This window comes from Botryllus schlosseri, chromosome 4 (assembly GCF_051294905.1).
Source record: "Botryllus schlosseri isolate E-star chromosome 4, Bs_hap1, whole genome shotgun sequence".
NCBI classification, from domain to species: Eukaryota; Metazoa; Chordata; class Ascidiacea; order Stolidobranchia; family Styelidae; genus Botryllus; species Botryllus schlosseri.
In genome coordinates, this window is record NC_137239.1 from 23,014,654 (window position 1) to 23,028,277 (window position 13,624).

Consider the following 13,624-nt stretch of genomic DNA (forward strand, 5'->3'; position numbering starts at 1 on the left):
ACGAGTCAATCCACATTTCTGATACGCCGAGTCAAGTCAAGTCAAGTCATTTTAGCAAAGTGACTCGAGTCAAGTCAAGTCATACGAAAAAGTGACTCGAGTCTGACTCGAGTCAAGTCATGACTCGAGTCATCCCAACACTGCTTAGCATATGAAAAAGGAAGGATATTTCGAAATAAATACTTCCATGTTAATTGTACAGTGAGTATTTCGGGCTATGCCTCAATGAAACCATTTTGCATGCCATCGTGAATAATATGTATATTGTATATGTTTAATGGTTATATGAAATTCATTAAACCATCACTGTGGCATATGATTTTCGAAGTAAATTTGTAGTAGGCTACTGCTGGAGTCGGGGTTCTGTGAGGAAAATAGTCGGAGTTGGAGTGGGTATATTGAAAGTGGTTGTAAAATTCACCGACTCCACAGCCCTGATGTCTTTGGATGATTTTCAGGCGAATAATATAGTCTCTGGATACGACTTCTTGTAGAGCAGTGACCCGACTGCTCAATTTTCTGGCAAATTGTAACCCTCTCATAAATTCCGAAACAATCCATGGTCACTCTATCCGATTTCATCACTGCCGTTGCCTGTTGTGTGGCCAAACGGTCGCCTGTGTGTACTATTAAAGAGAGAGCTTACTGTATATTAGGGTTACCATACGTCCTCCTTTGTCAGGTTTTCGAAAATGTCCTCCTTTTAGGAAATTCGTCTTCTACAGCTGCCAGAGCTAAGAAAGAGGATAGAATCGAGTGAAAATGGGCAAAAATGACGCTAAATAGGAAATCTCGTGGCTCGAACGAAGGTGACGACTTCTTTTTTTAGTCAACCTACGTAAAGTCCGAAAGAAAAACTGTATTTCTGGAGTTGAGCTCGGAAAGTTGACTTTTCTTAGTCAACCAACCACAAAGGTTTTTACTCCAGTATTCTGAGTTTGAAAATTTTGAAAAAGTGTCCTCATTTCCCGACTCCAAAATATGGTAAGGGTAAGCCTACTGTATAATTACCTGACAAACTGTTTGAAATCGCTTCAAAAGCAGAGATCCATCCATTCGCGCTCATTCTGTTTACACGTGCTGCGTATGAGAGACGTCGACATGCAGTTTATTTTGCATACGATAGAGATGAAAATATGATCGTATGCAAATTATCGGAATCCGCTACCGAAACGTAAAATATACCCAGCAAACAATATTACAATGGGAATCGCCTGGCTCCGACTTGTTTGGCCATCATAGATAAGACAATCTTTCTTTTTATCACACGCTGCGTCGCATGCGTATATAGGGCGTAGGCCTATGTATTGCTTTGTCCATTTCTTGTCTTCTTCTTGCTGTGAACGGATCAGAACGCGAGTTTGAAATGAAAATCATGAAATATCAATAATGAATCATACATGCTAATATACTTACGCTTCCGTCAAAGCGATTGTTGTTGTCGTCGTCTGCTAATCTAAATCCTGTAGTATGGGATTCAATTGTGATCGATGAGAAAGGGTTAGTCACATTAGAATTAATTGTTCATGTGATTGCGTCGGAGTGAATTTGAAAACATATTTGCGCACATGCATGGTTGGGTATGCCTATGCAGCTAAACCTGAAGTCGGGAGTAACAACACGGAGTTGAAACAAAGGACTGTAGGACTATTTCATCCTGCCCGCGATGCAATGCATAGTAGGCCTACATACCCAATGAAGAAATGCTAGTATTATTCAACATATATTCTATTAAGGTTAAGATTGTAGTAATAATGCTTTTAAGTAACTAATCCATCAACATAGCAAATTGCGAACATGATAATTTACATCATTGCCGTCCGGGGGCAATGTTGCATCTTCAGTTGGTTGTAATTACTGGGATGGTGTGAACCTCTGAAAGGTTCGGGTTCGTGTGAACGCGAACCTTTTTGAAAGGTTCTGTGTGAACACGAACGTGAACCCCGTGACGTCATATTGCTAATTCCAACCCTATCCTTCAATGAAAAGATAGCCTATATTAACATACATTGTACACGATACCTAGCGAAGACTCGGGCCACATAATGTCACATTACTGAAGTACATATTGGCGTTTCAAACGTCGCTAAATGTATCAACCGCGGTTATGAATGCATATAATAATCTCATAAAATCAATACATTCCGTCGCTTTGCCAACAATTTCGACGAGGACTTACCAGGGAATATAAGCTTACGCCTTAACGGTCTTTGACAGACCGGACAATGTATTCGGAGTCTGAGTATTGCTACATTGATATTGAGCAGAGTGTAAAACGGGTTTCTATACTCGCTACCGATACCATAAACAACAAGTTATATAGCAGTAGCCAGCACCTTAATCGCACGGATTTGGTTTTAATGATACAGTAAGGATATGAAGTCAAGATTGACCCCGTACGCCCGCTCGATTTTTTACATCAGAAAACGATATCAATGTTATTGATTGGTTGAATAAGCATCATTCGCTGACTACGTATATCGCTCGTGATGTTGTGTGATTGCGGGTCAAGCTCACAGCAGAGAGTCACTAAATATTCACAAACGGAAAGCTGGATATTTCGAGAAATTTTTTGCAACAAAAAAGCAAGAAAAACTTTTAATGTGGTCAAGGTGCATGCTCGTTTAGTGTTGATTTTTTATGCTGCCAGCGCCATGCATAGAGTGACCCGCAGTTGAAATGCAATATATTTCAACCAAAGATCCTATAGTTAAGTACAAATTACAATTTACCAAAAAGGTTCACAGTGCAGAACCTACCAAGGTTCTGTTGTGAACGCGAACCTCTAAATTTTCGAGGTTCACACACAGAACGCGAACGTGAACCTCGCGTTCACACCATCCCTAGTAATTAGTATAATTCATTAAGAAATCTGTGACGTCGACACCCGAGAATAGCAAACAGTGCACAAGGGGAGCATGGTTTTTAGGAAAAATGAGTCGAAAAGCGATTTTTTTCAGTAGCGATAACCTCAACGCTGTATGCTTGAAGAACATAATGCAAATATATAATATAAATATGTTGCAACTACACCGATCTATAGGGGTATGCTTAGGGTTGTATTTGAAACAAATGCCTTTTAAAAAATTGTTTTTTTCAAGTTGTAAAACTATGCCATAATTATGTAAATGCTTTTTAAACATGGAGAATTACCACCCGATATAGCCGACGAATGCGTTATGGGATTGTTGGAACCCTCAAAATGTCCGGTTCAACAGCTATAGTACGTAGATATTTCGTCAAAGAAGCTATATTTACCCTATATTTTCAATTGTCAATGTCGATTCACTATGACGTCATAATTGAATATTTGTGACGTCATGGCTCAACAAACAAAAATACATGTTTTAAACAAGGACCTTGTTTCAAACTTGTTTGTTTTAAATGAAACCCTTTGATACCGACATGTTTTTTTCAATAACTAAACCAATCCACACTAGGTTTCGACAGTGACGCTACAATATTGTTAACTTCAAATTATATGGAGGCATGTGACATATCGTAGGCTACCTTTTGCGTCATCCTTGCACAGTGCACATGAGTATGTGCGTTGCTCGTAATATCATTCAATCATCACTCGCAGAGTACGTCATGGATGGGGACAAAATGAGTTTTTGACAAACGTTCGTACAGCGAAATAACGAGAGAAGACACGTCCTAAATCCGTCGTTTCAATGATAATTTTTAATCGACTTCGCGGCTAAGAAGCTCATGGCATATCCACTCCACATCGCCATCCGATCTGCATAAGGGCCGTCTTGCAAAAGTCCGGAATTGAAGTCTTCGTGTTAAAAGTCGGCAGCTCAGGAAAAAAAATGTTTAGAAAAGATCGAGTCGAAACACGACTAATAGCCTACTAAAGAAACTCGTGTAATACTACAAACCTTTTGAAGCTTTATTGGTGACTGATATTCAAATCAAGCCTGAATAGATAAAATAAGACATCCTTTAGATTAGCAGGATCAGTGCATGCAGGTAGCATTGCATAATGCCTATGCAATCTTTAAAGTATATTGCGCATACTTATGCATTCGATAAAATTGAACCGACCTGTTTGATCCGTAATCCGAGTGATCATGTAACCATAACAAGTCAGTTTTATATGAGCGCTTATACTATGCAAGATGTTCCATGGACATCACGCATAATATAAGCAGCAACTTATAACTGACTTGTAGGGGAGATGTGGTACCGATGGATCAAAAATCGGAAAATGATCGCTGGCCCTGAAATGTTGAGCCGAAAACAGCAGATCTTTTGCTGGTTCAGCACTTTGATACAAGCTCTACCTATCGCGCACATATACATGAATATCCGTCTTTTCAGAAAATATTTATGGGCGTTCAAAATTTGTTGCTCGAATGTGTCATCGGTCCCCACCCGGTGGGTCCAATGACACACGACCCGGGGACCTATGACACATATACCGTAAAAAATTCAAATGTAACTACTTTTCTTGCTCAGTATTATAATCTAAGCTACAGCAAGCCAAAGAAGAATGTTTGGTCGCATCTGTCAAAAAATAGAATAAATATTAACACAAATGTTGTCATAAAATCACGTTTCGATTTTGGCTCGGACTTATAAATTTGAGGGTACATACATATTGTCCGAGAATTGACAGTGTGACTTCCAAATACCTCGTTATAGCGATAAAACATCATATGCAATTATTACATACAGATTTTCTGTACGTAGACATGTTTCATTTGTTTCATGATTAGTATGCTTGATTATTTTGCTTGATTTGGCTATTGTATCATCGGTCCCCACCCTACGAATTTTATACATGAATCGAAAAAAGTCCACTCAAGGAAATTACTGAAAAAAATAATAGGTGCCATTATATAGCCTGATACAAGTCCTACACTTCACAATAAAAATGATTGCTGGTTTGTTCGTGTTGAAGGTTACAAAGAAAAATGTATACGTCAATCTAAATTTAGTTCACACCCCTTAAAACAAAAATCATATGTGAGAGACCCCATTGCTCGCGCACGTCGAATTTTTTTTGTATGTGAGGAAAGATTTTGCCAGCACGCAATTGTAGACAAGTTCACGGAGTATAATCATGGAATTATCATAGAGAATTTTCAAAGTATTTTCGGTCCCAGTGATCCATCGGTACCACATCTCCCCTACTATACTGACATAATCACAGGGATTTTACCACTCATACCGGTGGGTTACACAGGTGAATCTCATGAAATAGAAATTGATTTAGTTACTGCGAAATATTTTTACCCCTTTTATATCCATAATCATCGCCACCAAAATGGGGCTCAAATTCGTAACAAACAACCAAGAATCATATTCGTCCTAAGATATATTATTTCCATCATTATTGCTGAAGAATATTGACTAACAACCATAACCGTGTAAATGCATTTTACAGACGATCCATATAGTTTGAGAACGATGAAAATGACATCATAATGACATAGTCGTCAATTGCTCATTTGTAAAATCCCCCACCTTGCAACCAATGTTCCCTCTAATTTTTGACGAGTCTGCGCACACTCACCAACTTACTGCGCAGACCCTTGGACAACAGTGCGTAACGACTAAAAAAAGGTCACCAGTTCGGATTTTTTGTGCGCAACTTGGATATTCCGTGCGCAGAGACCGTGTCAGCACTGCGCATCTGCGCACGTGCGCAGTTTAGAGGGAACATTGCTTGCAACAATTCACAAGATGATCAGAGTGCTTAATTTACTACTCACGACAGGTTTTCTCTATATTAGACGTTTCTTAAACTGGAAATAGCGACCCCTAAAGAGTCGCATTACGAAAATCGGGAGTTGTGACTTGTGAGAGTATATCAATAGGTGTACCTGTACACGCTGATTAGCAATATAATACCACGTTCAATAGAATTTCAGTTGTCGGTCATAGATCATGGTCTGTTAAAGGTGATTATCGCCGTCAGTATGTTCCGAATAAATCTTTTGTTTTTTAAACTGGTTAGTGAATTCCCGGCTAATTACTGCACAGTGGCATTATTGCGAAATATCACATATATTGGCTTTAATATGGGGACTACCACCCCACCAACTTCATTGACAAACATAAGTTTAATTGTGATCGCAATTACAAGATAGCGGCATATTCATAGAGTCAGTTTTAGGCCGTTTGGATACTTTATTCAAAGATATTGGTTTTAAACCTGGCAGAGATGAGCATGAGCATGGATTCGGATTTGGGAAACCCGGATTTGTTAAATTTTGACGGATTAGGATTGGATCATGATTTTCGATTTTTTTTTCAATGGATTAGGATTAGGACATGAAGATTCGGATTTGGATTGGATTAGGACATAGAAATTTCAAATCCGCTCATATCTGGAACCTGCCTTTACTCTGAGGTTCGCGAAGATGTTGAACGTAATCAGCTTCCAAAATAGGCCGTAAGTCTGGGAAAATGTTCCGTCCTTTAATTAGTAATCAGCTCATCAAATTTGGAGCTGGGCCACGAAACATTTTCAGATAGAAAATGGAGTCGCGACCATGAAAGGTTGGAAAACCACCGGATGTGCGGTGTTTATTTAGCTCAGTGGTGCACTGCGCACCGGCAGTAGGCAGATAAATAATGTTATCGGTGTGACATTAACATGATTTAACGATGTACAATTACGCTCCTTGCATTTTCGAAGTCATCATCTTCCACCAGCTCCACCGCTAACTCTGATCATGTGGGCGGAGAGAAGATCAAAATTGGATAGTGATGCATGGAAGAACCAATGTTATTGACATAATTCATTCAAATCATTTAACGACCAGATGTATATAGTAAGCCCCCAGAAGTTGCATCGATTACTCTACAGTGGGTCCAAGGTCAGTGTTTATTTGGGCTGAAGGGCTGAAAAAATGTGGCTTCGGTCCTGGTTACACAACACACAACCACATACTCCTGAACCGGATCGTGCCCACCTCTAATCGATAAACAACGCTTTGCCGGTGTGACGTCATATTGATCGTTTATGTGCTCATACCTTATTTTGAAGTCCGCTAGTGGGCGCTAAAGAGCGTCCAGAGGGTGACAAAAATATGGTAACCTGACTTAAACGAGTTTAGGCTACTTTTAAGAAGTTTCGTACATCATTTGCAGCATTGCGACGTACTAAGCCATGAACTCTATATTACGACACCATAAAGAAAAATATGTTCCTAATTTCCAATCAACTTTTTTGTATTTTCGAATTGAGATATAAAATTTCTAATATATTTGGCGGACCGGCGGTTGAGAACCAACTGACCGAGATAACCAAACACAAACATCGAACACAATGTGTTAGCCTCCAACGAACCAAATATTAATCAGCTATTAAGCCTACCCACAGACAAAGGCTATGTTATAACTGTATCTCAGCTCAGTTTGGGTCTTCGACAAAGTTATTAAACACGGATTCTTGGATGCGATTCGTCGGAACCTTCGGATTCGGAAGGTTTGTTTCTCAGCTACTCAAGCTGTCCGACGGATTCAGATTATCAAAAATCATTATCCGCTCATCACTGGTACACTGACCGTGGGTAGACCTACATTAATAGTTCGTTAGTATTAAACAAACAGCGTTACTCACATGAGGGGTTTCTATGTCGCCAGGAACTATACGCAAGAGGGCAAGATACAAAAGTCATATATTTCACATTGAATTTCGCCGACTTTGCTTTGATTGCGCTTTGGTCGGGTAATATTATCCTGCAATGGACTAACGCTTCGGTTCTATTTCGACATCCAGAAGATTATGGTCTCGCAATTTATAACCTATGATTATGAAAACGGGTCTTGCCTATATATACCTTGGTCACGTGCCCGTGCAGCACGCATACGCGCGCATTCATGAAACATGTGTCACAAATTTGTGAGAACGACTGGCACTTATATAGTATCGAATGAATAACGGTATCATTTTCGTATGACGGAATGATCCATGTTCGAGCGTGATGTAAGCAGTTTTTCGATTCCAACAAAAGACAATAGATTCAAGCAACAATACCATAGATCACTGTCACATACAGCGCGGGAGCTTTGTCGCGACTACAGCTGTTATAATTCCGAAATCGACATGACCGTCTTTTACAAATCTATGATAGCAGTAAACAGTATCCTGGGATCCATCTGTGTTCGTTTGCGTAGAAGATGAAGTTGCAACGTCACACTCATTTTGTAGGTTTACTGCCCACACGCCAATGTCTTATCAATACCTACAGTTCTTCGAAACTGCCTTGGAATTGTTCCGCGATACGCAGGAAAGACCGTGCCCGTTTCGCGTTTATAGAGTTTTTTTATTGAAGAATTTATTCTTTTAGAAATATAGAAAGTAAATTTTCAAAGCTAAAATTTCATTGCACAAATACCGCTGCCTTCGAGTACACGGCAAATAAATTATATATATTTATGCTTATCGGCGTGTTGTCCTTCGTCGCGTGTTAAGCATCGTTTTTGGCGCATGCGTTCCGCGATAAGCTGCTTCACAGGCTTTTACGCGCTGCACTCCTCCTGTCATCTTGCCTAGCCGGCATGCTGTGATCTGGATACATACACTTGCCCTTCACGTGGGGTCAAGTCATTCCGCACCACTGATTTCACCGCCTCTTTCGGCCCAGATACGGTTCATGAAGCTCCGTCACTTGTCTGCCGGTCTCGAACTATTAGAATAAACGAAATATATGTTCAATAAATGAAATCACACACGCACTTAGGCAGAGACATCAGTGTATTTCGACACACTCTCACTAACGACCGTTGGGTATATTTTCATTTCAGAGCCTTACAGCACACCGTGTCGTACCGAAACGTTTTTCTACCGATACTTTCAGGGAATAGCAAACAATTATCCATTGCATATGTTTAAGTTTCTTAGTTTCAAGATGAAAGCAACATTCCAATCGTTCATTTCCAGTTTAACAACCGTTGATACCTCATGGAAGGAATTTGCTCTGCTATACTTCAAGTTTCAAATGCAGAATTAAGGTGCTGATATTATGACATTTGTTCGAAACGTGCAGCACATGCGGCGGGTACCGGTCGACCCCGTGAGCACAAGAGAGATAGGCTATATCTTTGACATGACATTACTTATCACATCAATCGTTTCGTTTCTGTTTCTGTTTCTGTTTTTCAATAGAAATAGTAGGCAATAGGACTAATGTGGACATTATTCTTGTTTGAACTGGAAACAATTGCCTCGTGTTTTTAATGTTAATAAATAAATGGTTAGGTCGGACTGTCACCAATTGCAGATCACATTTTCTATCCATGCATCGAGACTTGTATTTGATAATGAAAACAGATTACAGTGTTGTTTATTTTCAACTCGCTTTAACGTCTGCAATCAATACAATGTAAATCTCTGAGCGCGTGTCAGATTATGCCACCAAATCGGATTTGACTGCCGTCGCTCGGCGTATCAACGCCATCATCTTTCCACAAATTCCACTTTTTCGTTACGTGAATGAGACCAGTCTCGCGTTCAGATCTTGGACTTTCATGGGACAGAGGTGTGTTTGTTCCATACGTATTGTGCTAACAACGTGCATGCAATATGTCATCGTGTGCGAATGCGTCGATGACGTTTTCAGTTCTACTGTTCACGAATTTACATGCATCTTGTTTGGCACTGGGCATCTATGGTTCTATGGTTGTTATGACGATGGGCGCCTCGCTTCAATAAAGACTCACGCTTACACCGCGTGCCAATGGCAGATAACTCGGCTTCGCTTATAAAATGGCGGGAGTGTGTTTTCTAGATGACGACTGCACGGGTTGACCGCAAGGAATAGCGAGATACCAAACCATCATGATAAAGATAGGGTGCAGTCAATAGCTTGTTCTCCTTTTATACGCAATAGTTTGCTAGCAACTGCCTAGAATACAGGTTATACCAATGGGAAGACGCCTGACACTCAAAGTCAAAAAAGGTTACTTACGGGACTTATATCAGGATTCTTTGAACCGCATCTTCTTCCGTCAAATCCGTGTAAGCACCTAAAATGGTTAATGACGGGAAGGTTTATGGTGCTGTTTGTGTTCAGGGTTCAAAGCTAGGAGTACGCACTTGCAATACGGTTCCCCGCCCGGTACCATGAGACAGCGTCCACCGTTTTGGCAAAAATTTTCTTGATGCGGCGGGCACGAACGAGACGATAAGTCTTTGCCTAGAATATAGCATATAGATTAAATATAAATTCGGCTATGCATTATTGCACATACATAAATATAAAGTACTGTAGAGCTGATATCCATAATCTAAAATGATTTCAATTGCGATCACGAGATAGTCCGGGAAAATCTTTAAAATGTTGATTGGTCATGTTCTTTCTGGAATTGTTTTTGCTCAAACGAAAATAATTTTCTGGATATATTTGTATTTTACGCACAATGCGTTGATAGTCGATATAGCCGAGCCACTGAATAAAAACCGCAACTTTTGCGTGTTCATCTGAACTCTTAAAGTATACCGAGACTTATTCATTGTTTTATTTCGGTTATGCAGAATTCCTGCAAAGCGCTCCTTTTTGTGTTTGAAATATTGATTTTCTGCGGGCGGCATTGAACATGAAAATAGTTTCTATTGTGTTGAATATCTTCGACTTGTGGTGTTTTCGCCAGGGCTTTTGTATAAGATAATATCCGCTCACAACAAACATTCACTAGGGACTTGCTCTCGCAAATAAATAACGCATCGTGTATTAACTGCCCGACAAGTTTCAGCTTGAGATAACACAACACAAATTTAAAGGACGGGCGCCAACACAAAGTCGATGTCACGTGGTACGATTTTATGACTCAGTCCATTCCGTTTATTCAAAATCGGCTAGCATGAAGTTAGAAGGGATCTGAACCACACATTCGTAGAATTAGTACACGAGACTACATATGACCTGTTTAATAACCCCATTTGCACAAGCTCCGTGATTAAATGAATTAGGGTATCTCCTAAATAGCTTTACGAATAAAAATATTCGAACATTCGTGATATATATGACTTCAGTCCGAATAACGATATAATAAGGAAGTCGTATAAACTCATTTTCTAGGCGATCAACGTAAAGTTTTATGACCTAGGGTGACACGAGGAATAGATGTATACATTTGTCACATTGATTTTATCTGGCGCACTTACGTTCACAGAATTTGTCGTCACATTCCCCGTAACATATTCTTTTTATCCTTTTCTGCGTTTCACATTCACGCAGTCTTCGGCACATGCTATTGTAAAACAATCTAAAAATAGTACAAAAGTAATATCAGGTTTAGTGGAAGTTCTAATTTTACTCAATTCTTCAATTATGGGCCCTGGTGAACAGTTTGATATTGATAATAATTAATAACATAATGACAAACGACGTACACAATATAAATAATAAAAAGCAATCTGCATGGTGAAATTAGAAATATATGTAATATGAGAAAATTTGGCCTCCTGAAACTTATTCCTGAATTATAAAAGGATTTTATTAATTGTTATACTTGCCGTGAACTTCATAAGCGCATATGCGTACCAGATTGCAGCACACGTTGTCTGCAGAGCTTATTTCAGTTTTGACTACCCGAAAAGCACCACATAAATCAGAATTTGTAATTGCCGAGATATCAGAATACTTCGTATCCACACTTAAATAATTGTAACGCCCATCGACCACCAAGATAGCCCCATAGTTACAGTATACACTGCGTTCATGATTCCAGGTTAGACCTATATACGCTATATGCGTTTCAAATGGAAGATTTTGTTCCCTCAGTCATTAGCATCAAACTGACTGCCGCCTACAGCAGTTCTATTGCCAGGATACTCAAACTAATACTTACTCTTTTTTCGACCCCATTTCGCCGCATTGTAACTCTTTAGGCAGGTCAAAGCATGACATCCTTGGACAGGTACAAAAGTGGAGACTTTCATTCATTCTGCTGTTGAACTGCTCCAGTTTCATGATCGACACGCACTTCCCCATAAACCTGCAGCTGTTTGGGTCTGCCGGATCGCATATCTTCTGTGCAGACGTAGTGGTGAGGAAAAGGAGAAGTATCCAAACTTGAAGGATGTATTGTCCAAATAGCATCATTTTTGCGAAGTCCGTGGGGCGGGTGATTTTTCGATATTCCAGGGAGCAGAATTCCTCTATGGTCATTATGAATAATAACGGTTACAACCAGCTAAACATATAGATCAATAATATTTAAAACAACATGTATTCATATAGAACCTCTTCTTCAAATAGTGATCGGTTATATGTTACGATATGCTACACTTTCAATTTATATAAATATACGATTTCGTCTCATTTTAACTCGCGGTATGAATAACCATGTCACAAGCCTACAGCAGCAAACTAGCACCACTGAAGCTATGTCCGAGCATAAATTCAATCTTTTTTCCGGATTACCTATTTTTTCCTAGATTTTCAAAATCACCGGAGGGGTTGTACTGAAGTTTTTGAAGTGTCTGTCTGCACTAAGCTCGCTGGCATAACAAGTGCATGTTCCATGCTCTTGTTGGTTCATTATAATCGCGCGATTGTTATCAACGTTTTACATAAATCTGCAAGATTGACTGAAAGGGTTATTTACATCATGTATCGTAACCCGCGGTTATTGTCGTTACGCAAGTGCTTTCAGAATTATTACATCGAACAATACTATCTCGGCTCCTATCTAAATTTACATCTGTACATTTTGACAAGCGGCCAGCGAGCTATATTTAAGAGCAATTACGGTTGGAATTTTTGATATAGTTCCAGGACAGCGTATTAAAACTGTATTTTGCCCGATGTAAATATATAGGCGCCGCGTATCAACATCTCATGGTCTACAATTTTTTTTAAACTAGTCATCGTGACAGGTCATGGACCTGGATATGCCAGGTTGACTGTATCCCGAAGACTTTCTAATTGGATTAAAATGGGCACTTCAAAATATCAAAACCGCAAATATAATAACTCTGTACACCAAACACCTAATGTTGGTAAATAGAAAGCGCATGATACATTAACTTAACAATAACTCTCTGCGATAATCTACCAGCACGTGGACTGCTCTGCAGAACGCAATGAATATTATTTTATTATTTTGTTAGAATGAAGCCGAACATTGACGACTCGAAGTGGCATTTTGTCTCAAGTTCAATTCAGAATTTTCTGCATAAAAATATCCATGTGTAGTTCTTTTTCTCGGCGGTTGTCAAACGCCAATAATATAAGTTATGTATCCACGAGGTACGCGAAAACCCAAACATAAACAATGAAAAACTCGCAAGTTATCGTGAATTCATCGGAAAGCTGTCTGTTAGGATGTGCTAATGCTTCGGATACAGCACATGCTGTCACGATATCAGTATGATCCATCCGTAATCAATACAGTATATCCCATTGTAAGTGAAAGAGCGGGTACTTTTCGTTACAGCTCGTTTGGCAATGATTCCCATTTTATACCTGATGTATTGCGCCAATGCCTGGTATTTGAAGAACGTTGAACCCGGGATAATATAAAGTATGTAAAATCATTTTTATGGGTGAAGATTTATTGCCAGTTTACGTGGACGGTGGTATTTACCTTTGTTGTAGGCCTGCTTATTCAAATCATCTATGCAGCGTACCTCTGAAAGCGACAAACTGCTAGTGAATCT

General features: G+C 39.4%; 1 protein-coding gene across 1 annotated transcript; it reads right to left on the reverse strand.

The window, feature by feature from the left end:
- Positions 1–8,264: 8,264 nt before the first annotated feature.
- Positions 8,265–12,315, reverse strand: LOC145437471 (uncharacterized). Its single transcript, XM_080314730.1, has 5 exons — positions 11,812–12,315; positions 11,126–11,226; positions 10,058–10,157; positions 9,930–9,987; positions 8,265–8,648 (listed from the first exon to the last, which is right to left on the reverse strand). The coding sequence occupies exons 1-5, from the start codon at positions 12,129–12,131 to the stop codon at positions 8,586–8,588; spliced, it is 642 nt and encodes a 213-aa protein (XP_080170856.1). The 5' UTR covers positions 12,132–12,315; the 3' UTR covers positions 8,265–8,585.
- Positions 12,316–13,624: the final 1,309 nt, after the last annotated feature.